The sequence below is a fragment of the Mobula hypostoma genome, chromosome 7, assembly GCF_963921235.1.
Source record: "Mobula hypostoma chromosome 7, sMobHyp1.1, whole genome shotgun sequence".
NCBI lineage: Eukaryota > Metazoa > Chordata > Chondrichthyes > Myliobatiformes > Myliobatidae > Mobula > Mobula hypostoma.
Window position 1 is genome coordinate 169,009,177 of NC_086103.1, and position 18,079 is coordinate 169,027,255.

General features: G+C 42.8%; 1 protein-coding gene across 8 annotated transcripts in view; it reads left to right on the forward strand.

The window, feature by feature from the left end:
* Positions 1-18,079, forward strand: part of si:dkey-66a8.7 (PI-PLC X domain-containing protein 1) — a 28,956-nt gene that overhangs the window by 8,356 nt on the left and 2,521 nt on the right. For all 8 annotated transcript variants that reach the window (XM_063054555.1, XM_063054558.1, XM_063054553.1 and 5 more), the window contains 4 exons: positions 5,535-5,668; positions 8,781-8,909; positions 16,237-16,398; positions 16,910-17,090. In XM_063054555.1, coding sequence (XP_062910625.1) covers positions 5,535-5,668; positions 8,781-8,909; positions 16,237-16,398; positions 16,910-17,090 — 606 coding nt within the window. The remainder of the gene's footprint in view (positions 1-5,534; positions 5,669-8,780; positions 8,910-16,236; positions 16,399-16,909; positions 17,091-18,079) is intronic.

The window sequence follows — 18,079 nt, forward strand, 5'->3', positions numbered from 1 at the left end:
TAATCTCATGCTCTACGTTGGTTCAGGAGCCTGAATTTATTAAATTCAGTTTACTAAATTGAAATTTCCAAGTTTTGCATTCAAATAATGGATCTGAATGTAAAGTTACGTTCAATTTTACATGGAATTTAAGGCAGACAAGTGTGAGTGTTGCGCTTTGGGAGGACCAACCAGGATAGGACTTACGTAGTCAATGGGAGGCTGTGAGGAGTGCAGTAGAACAGAGGGATCTGGGAATACAGACCCATAATTCCTTGAAAGAGGCATCACAGGTAGATATGGTTGTAAAGAGAACTTTAGGCCTTCATATATCAAGAGTATTGAGTATAAGAGTTGGGATGTTATGTTGAAGTTGTGAAAGATGTTGGTGAGGTCTAATTTGGAACATTGTGTCGAGTTTTGGTCACCTATCTACAGGAAATATCTAAATAAGATTGAAAGTGTGCAGAGAAAATTTATAAGGATACTGCCAGGACTTGAGGAGCTGAGTTATAAGGGAAAGTTGAATAGGTTAGAACTTTATTCCCTGGGGCGTAGGAGATTGAGTGGAGATTTGACAGAGGTATACAGAATTGTGAGGGGTATAGATAAGGTAAATGTGAGAAGGCTTTTTCCACTGACGTTGGGTGAGATTAGATCTAGAGGTCATAGGTTAATGTGAAAGGTGAAATGCAGACATCCCTCCAAGGAGAACAAGCTTGTAGCTGAAAGGACTCATTCCTGGATTATGCTGTGTCATTTGAAAACATAACCGGTTACTCAATGACATCTGCTTCTAAAGGAGGAAATGGACTAAGGTAGTTTTGAGTTTATGTGGCTTTTGGATGTTGACGAGAAAGTAAAGGATGTGACTGGTGGAAGTCATTCAGACCAGATGGGAAGAAAAACATAGAAACATAGAAACATAGAAAATAGGTGCAGGAGTAGGCCATTCAGCCCTTCGAGCCTGCACCGCCATTTATTATGATCATGGCTGATCATCCAACTCAGAACCCCGGCCCAGCCTTCCCTCCATACGCCCTGACCCCCGTAGCCACAAGGGCCATATCTAACTCCCTCTTAAATATAGCCAATGAACTGGCCTCGACTGTTTCCTGTGGCAGAGAATTCCACAGATTCACCACTCTCTGTGTGAAGAAGTTTTTCCTAATCTCGGTCCTAAAAGGCTTCCCCTCTATCCTCAAACTGTGACCCCTCGTTCTGGACTTCCCCAACATTGGGAACAATCTTCCTGCATCTAGCCTGTCCAATCCCTTTAGGATCTTATACGTTTCAATCAGATCCCCCCTCAATCTTCTAAATTCCAACGAGTACAAGCCCAGTTCATCCAGTCTTTCTTCATATGAAAGTCCTGCCATCCCAGGAATCAATCTGGTGAACCTTCTTTGTACTCCCTCTATGGCAAGGATTTCTTTCCTCAGATTAGGGGACCAAAACTGCACACAATACTCCAGGTGTGGTCTCACCAAGGCCTTGTACAACTGCAGTAGTACCTCGCTGCTCCTGTACTCGAATCCTCTCGCTATAAATGCCAGCATACCATTCGCCTTTTTCACCGCCTGCTGTACCTGCATGCCCACTTTCAATGACTGGTGTATAATGACACCCAGGTCTCGTTGCACCTCCCCTTTTCCTAATCGGCCACCATTCAGATAATAATCTGTTTTCCTATTTTTGCCACCAAAGTGGATAACTTCACATTTATCCACATTAAATTGCATCTGCCATGAATTTGCCCACTCACCCAACCTATCCAAGTCACCCTGCATCCTCTTAGCATCCTCCTCACAGCTAACACTGCCACCCAGCTTCGTGTCATCCGCAAACTTGGAGATGCTGCATTTAATTCCCTCATCCAAGTCATTAATATATATTGTCAACAACTGGGGTCCCAGCACTGAGCCTTGCGGTACCCCACTAGTCACCGCCTGCCATACTGAAAAGGTCCCGTTTATTCCCACTCTTTGCTTCCTGTCTGCTAACCAATTCTCCACCCACACCAATACCTTACCCCCAATACCGTGTGCTTTAAGTTTGCACACTAATCTCCTGTGTGGGACCTTGTCAAAAGCCTTTTGAAAATCCAAATATACCACATCCACTGGCTCTCCCCTATCCACTCTACTAGTTACATCCTCAAAAAATACTATGAGATTCGTCAGACATGATTTTCCCCTCACAAATCCATGCTGACTTTGTCCGATCATTTCACCGCTTTCCAAATGTGCTGATATCACATCCTTGATAACTGACTCCAGCAGTTTCCCCACCACCAACGTTAGGCTAACCGGCCTATAATTCCCCGGTTTCTCTCTCCCTCCTTTTTTAAAAAGTGGAGTTACATTAGCCACCCTCCAATCCTCAGGAACTAGTCTAGAATCTAACGAGTTTTGAAAAATTATCACTAATGCATCCACTATTTCTTGGGCTACTTCCTTAAGCACTCTAGGATGCAGACCATCTGGCCCTGGGGATTTATCTGCCTTCAATCCCTTCAATTTACCTAACACCACTTCCCTACTAACATGTATTTCGCTCAGTTCCTCCATCTCACTGGACCCTCTGTCCCCTACTATTTCTGGAAGATTATTTATGTCCTCCTTAGTGAAGACAGAACCAAAGTAATTATTCAATTGGTCTGCCGTGTCCTTGCTCCCCATAATCAATTCACCTGTTTCTGTCTTCAGGGGACCTACATTTGTCTACGTTTACAAAAACATGGAAGAATTGACCCTAGGAATTGGATTAAAAAAAATACATTCAGTAGCCACTTTATTAGGGTCACCTGTACACCTCGGGTAATGCCAGTAATCTAATCAGCCAATCATGGCAACATCATCAGCATCAGCGATCACTCATAGTCTCCTCCTGGTGGTTGATCTGGTCACTTGTGGGCCTCAAGATGACTGAGGAGGCGGATCCGTGATCCACGAGTCCGATTGCAGTGATGGCAGCTGTAGGTCATTGAGGTGGTGGTGGATGTAGCTGGTTGGGCCTTTCCTAGTCCCTCCATATGTTGAAACTGCTTAAGGCTGATTTATACTTCTGCGTCAACCCGACGCCGTAGGTATGGCGTTGCCGTGAATCCTGCGCAGAGCCTACGCGGATCCCTAGGCCATAGCCTGACGTGCACCTCTCCCAAAATGTAACTATGCGTTGCAGCAATGCAGAATGCAACAACTGTGATTGGTCTGCTTGGTAACATCGCATTTCCTCCTACGCCGCAATAGCTTCCCATTGGGCGACTGAAGGGCAGGGAAGGAACTCTGGCTGCAATGCTTTCCATAAATCTTTACAGACCTCCGAAATTATGGAGGACACATTTCGCTTTTACGAAAAAAGACGCTGGCTTTAAACTTGTTTACCCCGAGAAAGACTACCATGACCATGAAGCCTTGCGCAGGCAGGTGTGTGCGCATGCGCGATGTGCCCGAATTGCAGAGCAACGCAGACACACCAACGCACGAGTATAAATGCTCACAACACGCGTAGGTCACTTGCGTAGGTTACAGCGTCGAGTTGACGCAGAAGTATAAATCAGCCTTTAGTCTCAGTGGCATGGTGGAGGTATTCTTCCATCTGTGCAGTTCCCTCATAGGCAGTTCTTTTCCGGCTTTTCCTGTCCTGTGCTAATTTCTCCCGTCCAGTCAGGTTGATGTGGCACTTCCTCAGGTGGGTTTTGATATTGTCCTTGAACCACTTTTCCTGTCCTCCGGGAGTGCGCTTTGCATCCTTGAGTTGGCCGAATGGGAGTTGCTTAGGGAGGCGGGAGTCAGGCACACGGATGGCGTGGCCGACCCATCGCAATTGGTGTTGAGTCACGATTGTGGCTGTGGTGTTAATGTTAGCTTCCTCCAGGATACCTGAGTTAGTGCACCTGTTCTTCCAGCAGTGGCAACAACTCAATGCATAGCAGCATGCAGACGTAGTTAGCTCCTGTAGCTAATCAAAGTTCTCAGTAAAATTTATCACCAGAGTATGTACACGTCACCGCACACAGCCCTGAGATTTTTTTTCCTGGTGGCATACTTCGCGAATCTATAGAACAGTAACTGTAAACGGGATCAATGAACAACAAACTGTGCAAATGCAAATATAAATAAATGGCAATAAATAACAAGATAAAGAGTCCTTAAAGTGAGATCATTGATTGTGGGAACATCGCAACAGATGAGTGTAGTTATCCTCTTTTGTTGAAGAGCCGGATGGTTGAGGGATAGTAACTGTTCTTGAACCTGGTGGTGCAAGTCCTGAGGTACCTGCACCTTCTACCTGTTGGCAGCAGCGAGAAAAGAGCATGGCCTGGGTGGTGAGAATCTTTGATGATGGATGCTGCTTTTCTACGACAGCATTTCATGTAAATGTGCTCAAAGCTGGGAGGGCTTTACCTATAATGTACTAGGTCAAATACACTACCTTCTGTCGTATTTCTGCTCAAAGGCATTGGTGTTCCCATACCAGGCGGTAATGCAGCCAGTCTGCACACTTCCCTCCACACATCAATAGAGGTTTGCCATGCCGAATCACTGCAGACTCCTGAGGAAGTGGATGCACTGAGGTGCTTTCCTTTGCAATTATATTTACATGATGGATCCAGGACAGGTCCTCTGAGATAGTGACACCCAGGAGTTTAAAGTTACTAACCCTCTGGATTAGATAACCCTGTGCATTCGCTGCTGCCATCAGGTAGATGGTAGAAGATCTTCAGGACTCACTCATAACTGCACTCATTCTATTTCTGGTGTTCCCTCAACTGATGGTCTCACTTTAAGGACCCCATATCTTGTTTATTCATGCTCTCTTTATTTATTGCTATTTATTTATGTTTGCATTTGCACAGTTTGTTATTCATTGATCCTGTTTACAATTACTTTTCCATAGATTTGCTGAGTATACCCACAGAATCTCTGGGCTGTATGTAGTAACATGCATGTACTCTGATAATAAATTTTACTTTTGAATTTTTGAACTTTGAAGTTTAGTTATCATTCAACCGTACATGAATATAGCCAAATCGAACAGCGTTCCTCCCGTTCTAAGGTGCACACCACATTGCCAATGACACAAAGCACATTGCACATTGGAGAAACAGCACATATGGTTACGATTTCAAAAAACATAGTCAGAAGGAAAAAGATAGCCCAAATCCCTGAGTGTCCAGCTTGTTCTTCCACCAAACGAACACTCCCACATGATTGGCTGATTAGATATTTGCATTAATGAGCACGTGTACAGGTGTACCTAATAATGTGCCCACTGACTGTACGTCCAATACCAGCTGGTAAATGTGGGGTATTCAAACAATGCACAGCCATTGAGTGCCATCACCTCATTCCACACACATTGTCAATTTGAAGATGTTTTGAGGGCGGCTTGTGATTTAGTGTTATGTGTACCAAACATGGGGGAAATCTAGCTTCTTAGCAATTGCTTTGTGTTGATGTGTGGTAAATGTGGTTAGTAGATTGGTGATTGACCTGTGTGCATTTGTGATTCATCGTATGGTAAATAGAATGACTGTTGTTCCTTTGCAGGAAGCCATGACTCCATGTCCTACTGCTTGGACTTAAATTCTCCCGTCAAACCTTCAGATAAGTTTTTAAACTGTCTGGATCACATAATACCCTGCATCACACGCCCAGAGATACGCAGATGGTGTACGACACAGGTAAGCTCTGCCTTTTGCAGCCAACATTGCAAGGCATTTGTAAGCAGTAGTTATTCCAATGTAGTGTGCCATGGTTAGGCAGAGGGTGAAGATTCCTTTGTCTTAATAACATACTTCATTTGCAAGTCCCATTAAGTGCCACGATGATCCTTCCCCATTTTTAATGGCTTTCACTCAACAGCCTGAAACAGGATCCATTTTAGTGTCAGATACCAGTATGAAGACTACCTTAATTTATTTAATATAAGTCTTCATACATTCTTTAATGTTAATCACATACGGAGAGCAAAGTCATCTTTTCTTTAGTTGAAATAATTGTTCCAATCTTCTAGCTGCTCCGCTTGAAAAGTTTTCTTCTATAATGTGTTATACTGTATTATCATTTTAAAGAATATACGGAAAATAATAAAATAAGATCTTCATGTGATGTTTTAATGAGATTAAACCACTTAACCACTCATGCGGTCCCTAAATTCCCTCAGCTTTTTGTGTATGTTGTTCTATGTGGTGATGATGCTGTACAGTCTTGTTTCTTGCAGTTTTATGTCAGTTTCTCTATATTCCAGTGACATGGTTTGCTTCTGTCTCTGGTGTTTACAGTTTGTGATAGGTAGGTCAATGACATAAATGGGAGTCAGACTACCGTTTTACATGGGAATTAGTCAGAATCTGCACATTGTGGCCCTCTCTAAACTGCAAGTCTCACGTTACTGTTATGGGCACTGCAGCTTGCCTGGCACATTTGAAGAGGCCCTCCATTGGTCGAGGTCGACTACGGATGTTGCGTCCTCGCTGTCTACGCGATACACAAGCCAGGGCAGTAGGATATGGAGAATAAGCTGTTGATCATGCAGCAGGTTCCCCCTCTCCATGCAGCTGATGAATCTAAAGGAACGGCAGAGACCGATACAGTGTGGCACCAGCGGCTTCGCGGGAGTTGCTAGTCAGCATTGAACTCAACGTAGGAGTGCCTTAGGGACTCCAGCTCTGGGTTTTTCATCGGGGTTTACTCCCATAGTCTTTACCGTGAGTGGGTATAACTGCAAGGCAGTGGAGGTTTGAGATCAGAGTTTTCCTTCCCCTAGATGAGCTGCCAACCACTGAGGCAACTCATTTTAAGGCACCAGTAACCCACCTTTGCCCCTTCTCCTGTCAGTAGAAACAGTTCCGTTGGGCATAGCAACTAAGCCACACTTGAAGGACTTGGTTGTCAGAGGCTGTCAGAGTCACACACCATTGGGAGCATTTGATAAGTGTAGGAACTTAACACTACTACCACCCTGGCTATAACAACCTTAAGGAACCTGGCACATTTTAAATAGCAGTAAAATGGTGATGGGTGTCCGTTCAGTCTGAATAAATCATTGGATTGCCAGGATTCTTGTATCTTCCCTCTTTTTCTCCTTTTGTGGTTCTCTTGATTGGCTTTGTGCTTTGAGGTGCCTTTGTCCTGTTTGTAAGTCTGTCATTCATTATTTGGTTTGTTTGTGATTCTTCCTTTCTGTCAGTGAGTGCGTGACAGAAGGGACGATTGCAGATCATGCCCTTTAAGAGGTTTGTGTCGAGAGCTGTTGGTTGGTTTGATGTGAGGTGTAGCTCTTTGCAGTTGAAACCCCCACAAGGGTTGATTTGTCAAGCGACATTACCTCATGGCACTAGGTCCAGTAGAAAATCATAAGATGTAGGAGCAGAATTAGGCCATTCGGTCTATTGACTCTGCTATGCCTTTTTATCATGGCTGATTTATTATCCCATTCTTCTGCCATTCTCTCCATAACCTTTGATGCCCTTACTTAATCAAGAATCTATCAACCTCCGCTTTAAATATACCCAATAACTTGGCCTCCGCGGCCATCTATGGCAATGAATATCTTGTCTTATTAGCCGCCTTGTGATTCTCCTTTATAAACCATCTTCTCCTTCAATCCCTTCCCACTTGTGATTTAGTTAACCTCTGTAACTGAAAACATTCTACCACCTATCTCTGAAATAGTTAAGTGTAGAATATGCAATTTTATTATTAGGCATATGCAGAGCATATGTATAAAGAATAAAAAGAGATATGTTAAAAAATGCTTGTACAACATCCCAATTCACTTTATGACCTTGCAAGAAGTTGAATTTTATGAGGATTATAAGTTCAAAGTACACATATGTCACCGTATGCAACCCTGAGATTCATTTTCTTGGGGGCGTACTAATAAATCCATAATAGAATAATAACCATAATAGAATCAGTGGAAGACCCCACGCACTTGGCTGCTCAACCAGTGTGCAAAAGACAAGAAATTGTGCAAATACAAAAAAAAAAATAAGTAAGCAATAAATATCAAGAACATGAGATAAAGCGTCCCTGAAAGTGAGCCCATGGGTTGTGGGAACATCTCAGTGATGGGGCAAGTGAAGTTGAGTGAGGTTATCCCCTTCGGTTCAAGAGCCTGATGGTTGAGGGGTAATGACTGTCCTTAAATCTGGCGCTGTGAGCCCTGAGGCTTTTGTACCTTCTTCCTAATGGTAGCAGCGAGAAGAGAGCATGTCCTGATTGGTGGGGGTCCCTGCTGATGGATGCTGCTTTCCTGTGATAACGCTCCACGTAGATGTGCTCAATGGTTGGGAGGGCTTTACCTGTTATGCTGTACCCAGAATTTTTTTTGTATTTTGATTTTCTATTTGAGGGCTTTGGTGTTTCCATACCAGATTGCAATACAGCCAGTCAATATACTCCCCACTACACATCTGTAGAAGTTTGTCAAAGTTTTAGACGTCATGCCGAATCTACACAAACTCCTAATGCATGCTTCCACAGCAGCGCATCAATGTGCATTAAAAAATACCATCGCAGAGAGTTTGGATGATCAGGATGTTGATGCAGCTGAAATAGAAATGAATAATGCTGTAAAAAAAGTGTCTACATCACACAAAGAGACATTGCCGAGATCAGAAGCCCAGTAAAACATTGAATGGGAGCAAAGAGACACAAGGTTTTTCCGGAGCTTCCAGAGGAAAAGAATGAAAATGCTGTTTTGAAATGGAGTCAAAGAGAGAGCAAACATCAACTTAATTATACAGCAGGAGGGATTTTAAAACTAGAATTCTGTTACTTATATTTTAGGAATCCAATGTAACTCAACAGCTGGAGGAAGGAATTCGATTCTTTGATCTTCGGATTGCTTATAAACCAAATGATACAACTGAAAATCTGCACTTTGTCCACGGGATCTATACAACTATAACTGTTCAGGTAAGACGGCTAACAAACATGATCTGAAGTAGCTTTAGGGAAATACAATTTCATACGACTTTATTTTCTAGAGTGTAAGAGAATGAAGGGAGATTTGATAGAGGTATGAGGGCAAGATAGGGTAAATGCAAGTAGGCTGTTCCCGCTGTGGTTGGGTGAGACTGCATCAAGAGATCATGGGTTAAGGTGAAATAGCTAAAGGGAACGTCTTCACTCAGAGAGTGGTGAGAGTGTGGAACAAGCTGCTAGTGGAAGTGGTGGATGTGCGTTTGCATAGGTACATGGATGGGAGAGGTATGGAGGACCATGGTCCGGGTTCAGGTCGATGGGACTAGCCAGATTAATCGTTACGCACAGCCTGAATGGGCTGAAGGGCCTGCTTCTGTACTGTAGTGTTCAATATACCTATCCAAATTATTCTTAAACGTTAAAATCAAACCCGCATCCACTACTTCCGCTGGCGGCTTACACAACTTCAACATAACATTCCATCACCTGTACTCAATAAATTGATTTATGAAGGCCAATGTGCCAAAAGCTTTCTTTACGACTCTATCTACCTGTGATGCTACTTTCAATGAAAAGTGGGACCTGTATTCCCAGATCCCTTTGTTCCACCACATTCCTCAGTGCCCTACTGTTCACTGTGTAAGACCTACCCTGGTAGATCCTACTGAAGTGCAACACCTCATACTTGTCTGCATTAAATTCCATCTGCCATTTTTCAGCCCATTTTTCCAGCTAATGCAGATCCCTCTGCTAGCCATGATGGCCTCCCTGACTGTCCACCACACCCCCAATCTTGGTGTCATTCACAAATTTGCTGATCCTGTTAACCATATTATCGTCCAGATCATTGAAATAGATGACAAACACTGATCCCTGTGGCACTCCACTAGTCATAGCCTCCAGTCAGAGTGGCCACCATCTACTAGCGCTCTCTGGCTTCTCCTACAAAGTCAATGTCTAATCCAATTTACTACCTCATCTTGAATACCAAATGACTGAACTTTTTTGACTAACCTCCCATGTGAGACTTTGTCAAAGGCCTTGCTAAAGTCTATGTAGACAATATCTACTGCCTTTCCTTGATCAACTTTCCTGGTAACTTCCTCAAAAAACTCTAAGATTGGTTAGGCACTATCCCTAATCAGTCCCTGTCTATTCAAATACTTGTATATCTTGCTCCTTAGAATATTTCCAATAACTTACCCACTATAAATGTCAGGCTCACAGGTCTAAAATTTCCTTATTTGTTTCTTAGAGCCTCTCTTAAACAACAGAACAACATTAGCTATCCTCTAATCTCCAGCTCCTAACACATGGCTAAGGACATTTTAAATACCTCTGCGAGTGCCCTGCAATTTCTGCACTATCCTCCCACAAGGTCCGAGGGAACACCTTGTCAGGTCTTTATCCACCCTAATTTGCCTGAAAACAGCAAGCACCTCCTCCTCTGTAATCTGTATAGGGTCCAAGAAATTGATGCTTTGTTTCACTTTTATGGACTCTGTGTCCATCTCCTGAGTAAATACAGATGCAAAAAATTCATTTCACCTATCTCTTTTGGCTCCTCGCATGGATTACCATTCTGATCATCCAGATGACAAATTTTGTCCCTTGCAATCTTTTTGCTCTTAACATATCTGTAGAATCTCTTAGGATTCTCCTTCACCTTGTCTCCTAGGGCAACCTCATACCTTTCTAACTCTCTTGATTTCTTCCTTAAGCATTCAGTTGCATTTCCTTATATTCCATAAGTACCCCTTTTGTTCTTACCTGCTAAGCTCCTCTTTTTTTTTCTTAACCCAAGCCACGATATTTCTTGAAAATCAAGATTCCCTAAACCTGTTACCTTTACCCTTTGTTCCATCAGTCAATGCTCAGCAGTCATTTATTTTACTCCTCTCCTTGGTTCTCATACTTTTAGCTGCATCATAGGTACGTAGCATCATAGAAGCAACATTCACAAGGAAAACTTTAAATTATAAAACCATAAAATACTGGAGCAGAATTAGGCCATTTGGCCCATTCGAGTCTACTCCACCATTTCGTCATGGCTGATCCAATTTTCCTCTCAGTCCCAATTTCTTGCCTTCTCCCCCATCCCTTCATGCCTTAATCTATCAACCTCTGCCTTAAATATACATAAAGACTTGGCCTCCACAGCCACCTGTGGCAATGAATTCCACAAATTCACCACTCTCTGGCTGAAGAAATTCCTCCTCATCTCTCTTCTAAAAGGACAACCCCCTATTCTGAGGCTGTCCCCTCTGGTCTTAGACTCTGCTACCATAGGAAACATCCTCTCCAGATCCACTCTATTAAGGCCTTTCACCATTCGATAGGTTTCCATGAGATCATCCCTCATTCTTCTGAATTCGAGTGAATACAGGCCCAGAGCCATCAAACACTCTTCATATGACAAGCCATTCAATCCTGGAATCACATTCATGAATCTCCTTTGAACCCTCTCCAGTTTCAGCACATCCTTTTTAAGATAAGGGACCCAATCCTGCTCACAATACTCCAAGTGAGGCCTTACCAGTGCTTTATAAAGTTTCAACATTACATCATTGTTTTTATATTCTAGTCCTCTTGAATTGAATGCTAACATTGCATTTGCCTTCCTCACCACAGACTCAACTGCAAATTACCTTTAGGGAATCCTGCACAAGGACTCCCAAGTCCCTTTGTGCCTCAGTTTTTTTGTATTTTCTCTCCATTTAGAAAATAGTCAACCCTTTCATTTCTTCTACCAAAGTAGAAGTTAGGAAGTGACCATACACTTCCCAACTCTGTATTCCATCTGCCACTTCTTTGCCCATTCTCTTAATCTGTTCATGTCCTTCTGTAGTCTCTCGACTTCCTCAAAACTACCTGCCCCTCCACCTACCTTCGTATCATCTGCAAACTTTGTAACAAAGCCATCAAGTCCATCATCTAAATCATTGACATAAAACGTAAAAAGAATCGATCCCAATACAGACCCCTCCCCTGTGGAATACCACTAGTCACCAGCAGCCAGCCAGAAAAGGCTCCCTTAATTCCCACTCTTTGCCTTCTGCCAATCAGCCACTGCTTTATTCGTGCTATAATCTTTCCTGTCATACCTTCAGTTTGTAGCTTGTTAAGTAGCCTTGTGTGTGGCACCTTGTCAAAGGCCTTCTGAAAATCCAAGTACACAACATCAGCCGATTCACCTTTGTCTATCCTGCTTGTTATTTCTTCAAAGAATTCCAACAGATTTGCCAGGCAAGATTTTCCCTTGAGGAAACCATGCACACTACACCCTTTTTTATCATCTGCCTCCAAGTACCCTGTGACCTCATCCTTAATAATCGACTCCAACATCTTCCCAACCACTGAGGTCAGACTAACTGGCCTATAGTTTCCTTTCTTCAGCCTCTCTCCCTTCTTGAGGAGTGGAGTGACATTTTCGATTTTCCAGTCTTCTGGAGCCATTCCAGAATCTAGTGATTTATAGTCATAGTCATAGTTTATTGATCCCGGGGGAAATTCGTTTTTGTTACAGTTGCACCATAAATAATAAATAGTAATAGAACCATAAATAGTTAAATAGTAGTATGTAAATTATGAAATAAGTCCAGGACCAGCCTATTGGCTCAGGGTGTCTGACCCTCCAAGGGAGGAGTTGTAAAGTTTGATGGCCACAGGCAGGAATGACTTCCTATGATGCTCTGTGCTGCATCTCGGTGGAATGAGTCGCTGGCTGAATGTACCCCTGTGCCCAACCAGTACATTATGTAGTGGATGGGAGACATTGACCAAGATGGCATGCAACTTGGACAGCATCCTCTTTTCAGACACCACCGTCAGAGAGTCCAGTTCCATCCCCACAACATCACTGGCCTTACGGATGAGTTTGTTGATTCTGTTGGTGTCTGCTACCCTCAGCCTGCTGTCCCAGCACACAACAGCAAACATGATAGCACTGGCCACCACAGACTCGTAGAACATCCTCAGCATTGTCTGGCAGATGCTAAAGGACCTCAGTCTCCTCAGGAAATAGAGACAGCTCTGACCCTTCTTTTATACACAGTTTTTACAAGAAAGAACACAATTGGAATAAAAAAGCCTATTTTAGTGCCAAATGATCATGGTGTTGCTAAACTGTAGTGATTACCATTTTTTTTCAATTGCTTTAGGAAACAAATGGCTAAGGGGAAATAGTTGTTCTTGAACTTGGTGATGTGGGACCTCAAGCTTCTTTGCCTCCTTTCCAGTGGTAGCTGCGAGGTGGCGTGGCGTAGATGGTGGGGATCGTTGATGGATGTTGCCTTCTTGAGGTGGCACCTCCTGTAGATACTGCAGGTGGGGAGGGATAGTCCACCATTCTGCAGCTTCTGCCCATTTGAATTGCTGTCCCAGACCATGATGCACCAGTCAGGATACTTTCTATAATGTGAATATGAAAAAGTCTGTGTGCGCGCGCACACACACACACACACAATGCTGGAGGAACTCAGCAGGTCAGGCAGCATTTATGTAAATGAATAAAAAGTCGACATTTTGGGCCAACACTAATCTCCAGGGCTGAAGAGGAAGGGGGGAAGATACCAGAATAACAGGGTAGGTGGAAAGGGCAGGAAGATAGCTTGAAGGTGATAAGTGAAGAAGCCAGGTGGGCAGGAAAGATAAAGGGCTTGAGAAGAAGGTATCTGATAGAATGGGAAGGGGATCTGGGGGGGGGGGTGCAGAGTTGATTGACAGGTGAGAAGAGGTAAGAGGCCAGAGTGAGGAATAGAAGAAGAGGGGAGAGGAAGTACTATACTTTATCTAGTATTATCTGTGACATTTGTTAGTGTTTGGTGACAAGGTGAACCTCCTTAACCTAAGAAAGTAAAGACATTGTGCTCTTTCTTTATGATTGCATCTGTGTGCTGAGTTTAGGACAGGCCATCTGATAGGTTAATGCTCAGGAATTTAAAGCTGCCGATTCTCTCCACCGCTGATTCCCCAATGCATTTTGGCACATGTTCATCCTCCTTCCCCTTCCTGAAGTCAACAATCAACACTTTAGATATGCTAATGTTGAACAAGAGGTCGTGACACTACTCAACTAGATATCCGATCTCGCTCTAGTAAGCTGGCTCATCAGCAGCTGTGATTTATCCAACAACGTTAGTAATGTTGGCTAATTATATGTAGCTCCACAGACTTGCTAACCAACTCCATATTTATAATTGAGAAGTGTCAGATAAAGTACAAGGTTTACAGTGAAAAATGCTTTTTTTGTAAGAAAGGATGAGAAATTTGTTTAGGTAAGTAATGTGAAGTGGTCAGTATTGGATTTGCTACGTGATATACTTACATACTTACTCAACATCAGTAAGTGCCAATTGTGGACTTCAGAAAAGGTATGATGAGGGAACACATACCAATCCTCATAGAGGGATCAGAAGTAGAGAGAGTGAGCAATTTCAGGTTCTTGGGTGTCAAGATCTCTGAGGATTTAACCTGGTCCCAACATATCGATGCAGCTATAAAGAAGGCAAGACGGTGGCTATATTTCGTTTGGAGTTTGAAGAGATTTGGTTTGTCACCTAGAACACTCGAACACGTCTATAGATGTACTGTGGACAGCATTCTGACAGGCTGCATCACTGTCTGGTATGGAGGGGGCTACTGCACAGGACCGAATGAAGCTACAGAAAGTTGTAAAATTAGTTAGCTCCATCTTGGGTTCAAGCCTCCATGGTATCCAAGCCATCTTCAAGGAGCGGTGCCTCAGAAAGACGGCGTGCATCATTAAGGATCCCCATCACCCAGGACATGACCTCTTCTCATTGTTACCGTCAGGAAGGAGATACAGAAGCCTGAAGGCACACGCTCAGTGATTCAGGAACAACTACTTCCTATCTGGCCTCCAATTCCTAAATAGACATTGAACCCATGAACACCACCTCACTTTTTTATATTATTTCTGTTTTGCCCTGTTTCAATCAACTATTTAATATACATACTTTTTTTTTCTTTCTATATTATCATGTATTGCATTGTACTGCTGCTGCTAAGTTAACAAATTTCATGACACATGCCGGTGATAGTAAACCTGATTTTGATATATTGATTGCTTTGGAATTATGCATTCAGTGGCCACTTTATTAGGTACAGGAGATATCTAATAAAGTGGCCACTGAGTATATTGATTGCTTTGTACTTTCCTTTGCAACGGGATCCTCAGCTTCTTAACCGGAAGACCACTGTCCGTCTGGATTGGTAATAACCTCTCCACCTCACTGACAATCAACAATGGGGCATCTAAGGAATGTGTGCTTAGCCCATTGCTCTACCCTCTCTACATCCATGGCTATGTGTCGAGGCATAGCTCAAATACCATCTATAACCTTGTTGATGATACAACCATTGTTGGCAGAATCACAGATGGTGACGCGAGGGCATACAGGAGCGAGATATACCAGCTAGCTGAGTGGTAGTGTCAGTAAGACCAAAGAACTGATACCGGACACTAGAAAGGGTAGGACGAAGGAACACAAACCAATCATCATTGGGGGATCAGAAGTGGAGAAGGGGAGCAATTTCAAGTTCCTGGGAGTCAAGATTTCCGAGGAACTAACCTGGTCCCAACATAACGATGCAGCTATAAAGAGGGAAAGACAGCGGCTATATTTGATTAGGAGTTTGAGAAGATTTGGGTTGTCACCTGAAACACTCAAACTACTATAGATGTACAGGGAGAGCATTCTGACCGGCTGCAGAATGGGGGAGGAGCCACTGCACAGTATCAAAGCAAGGTGCAAGGAGTTGTAAGATTAGTCACCTTCATCATGGGTACTAGCCTCTTAGTATCCAAGACATCTTTCAAGGAAGGCAGCATTCATCATTAAGGACCCCCACCACCCAGGACGTGCCCTCTTCTTATTGCTACCATGGAGAAGCCTGAAGGCACACAGTCAGTGTTTTGGGAACAGCTTCTTCCCCTCTGCCATCCAATTTCTAAATGGACGTTGAACCCATGAACACTACTATTTTTATTTCTGTCTTTACACTACTTATTTAACTACATAATATGCACACTTACCGTAATTCAGTTTCGTTTCTCTTTTTATCATGTATTGTACTGCTGTTGCCGAGTTAACAGATTTCACAACATGCAGTTTGCCAGTGATATTAAACCTGATTCTGAACCATTGCGACCAATGGGCATCCAATTCAATAAAATTCACTTTGTACTCTATTATGTGATTTCTATACCCAGTAGTAGAAAGGATTATGCAAAAAAAGATAGGTTGCTTAAAATCTTTAAGGTTGCTTTCCTTAATCACAGTTTTGTATTTTAAAGGATGCTTTCAAGGAGTTCAGAGACTGGTTGGAAACCCATCCCAAGGAAGTAGTTATATTGGCTTGCAGGTTCTTTGAAGGGATGAACGACCAACAGCACCACCAGTTAATTCAGAAAATTGAGAACATATTTGGGTCCAAACTCTGCCTGAAAACCTCTGTTGTAAGTTACGCTTTTAGAGTAATGATCAAGAGATTTAAAGATTAGCTTTAGTTGTTGCATGTACATCAAAACATACAGTGAAATGCGTCATTTGCGTCAAATCAAATCAGATCAGCGAGGATTGCATTGGGTAGCCCGTTTTGGTGCCAAAATAGCACACCCTCAATTCACGAACGCTAAAGCACCCAGAGGAAACCGACCAGTCACAAGGAGAATGTACAAATTCCTTACAGTTGGGGGAATTAAACCCGGCCGGTGATCGCTGGCGCTGTAGTACAGTGCTAAGCCATCATGCCATCCTTGAATGAACAATTAATTAATTGTAAAGACCTATGAATAAGAAGAAAATGTTTGCACATTATAAGTTAATTTATAATTTATGGGGGGGGGAAGAAGGAAACAAAGGGAAAAGGTGTTCATTCATTTGGTAAATTCTGCTTAATTTCTACGTATTGTGGATTATATAGTTTTTAATTAATAGAGATGTTTCTACAATGCTCTTTCTCTACAGGAACAGGTAACATTAAGGAAACTATGGAACTTGGGTTGTCAAGTCATCATGTCCTATGAAAACAATATTGCAGAAGAATATCCCAAACTTTGGCCTGGAATCCCCTATTGGTGGGCAGATACATACAAGCCTAGATCACTTGTTCAGTATCTAGAAACGCAGAAACAGAAGGGACGACCAGGTACTAGAAACATGACCTTTTTACTCTTCTCAAGGCAGGTGTGGAGCAGCTGGTATTGAGGTCAGGTAACAGGGAATAGTTCTCAGAACACACACACATGGTTTGGTATTCTGCTATCTCCTACAAAGGATGGGTGTGGAGAAACCAGCAGACAGCAAAGTAAAAGATTATTGTCATCTGCACAAGTACCTCTATGCACAGGTGCAATGAAAAGCTTACTGCAACAGCATCACAGGCACGTAGCATCTTTACAAGAAAAACATATCAAACAGAAATTATATATTTTATAAAACCATAGGGTGTAGTGTCCTGATGAAAGGTCTTGGCTCAAAACGTTGACAGTTTACTCTTTTCCATAGATACTGCCTGGTCTGCTGAGCTCCCCCAGCATTTTGTATGTGTTGCTTTGGATTTCCAGCATTTGTAGATTCTTTTATTTTTATAATCTGTTATCCCTCTGTGTCTAAGGATGCTGATTGATTTGATGTGAGGTGTAGCTCTTTACAGTAGAGAACTCCACAAGGGGCGATGTGTCAGATGCTATTACCTTGTGTCCCCTCACTTAGTCCAATACAAGGCCTTAAGACAAAACAGCAGAATTAGGCCATTCAGCCCATCAAGTTTGCTCTGCTATTCCGTCATGGCAGATTTATTATCTCTCTCAACCCTATTCTCTTGCCTTCTCCCTGTAACCTTTGGTGCTGTTACTAATCAAGATCCTATCAACCTCAGCTTTAAACATACGCAATGACTGGGCCTTCAAAGCCATCGTGGCAATGAATTCCACAGATTCACCGCTCCTACCCTCTGGCTAATGAAATTCTTCCTCATTTCTGTTCCAAAGGGATGTCTTTCTAATCTGAGGCTGTAGACTCTCCTACTATAGCAAACATCCTCTCTATCCAGGCCTTTCAATGTTCAGTAGGTTTCAATGAGACTCCTCCTTTATTCTTCCCAATTCCAGCGAGTACAGGCCCCGAGCCATCAGA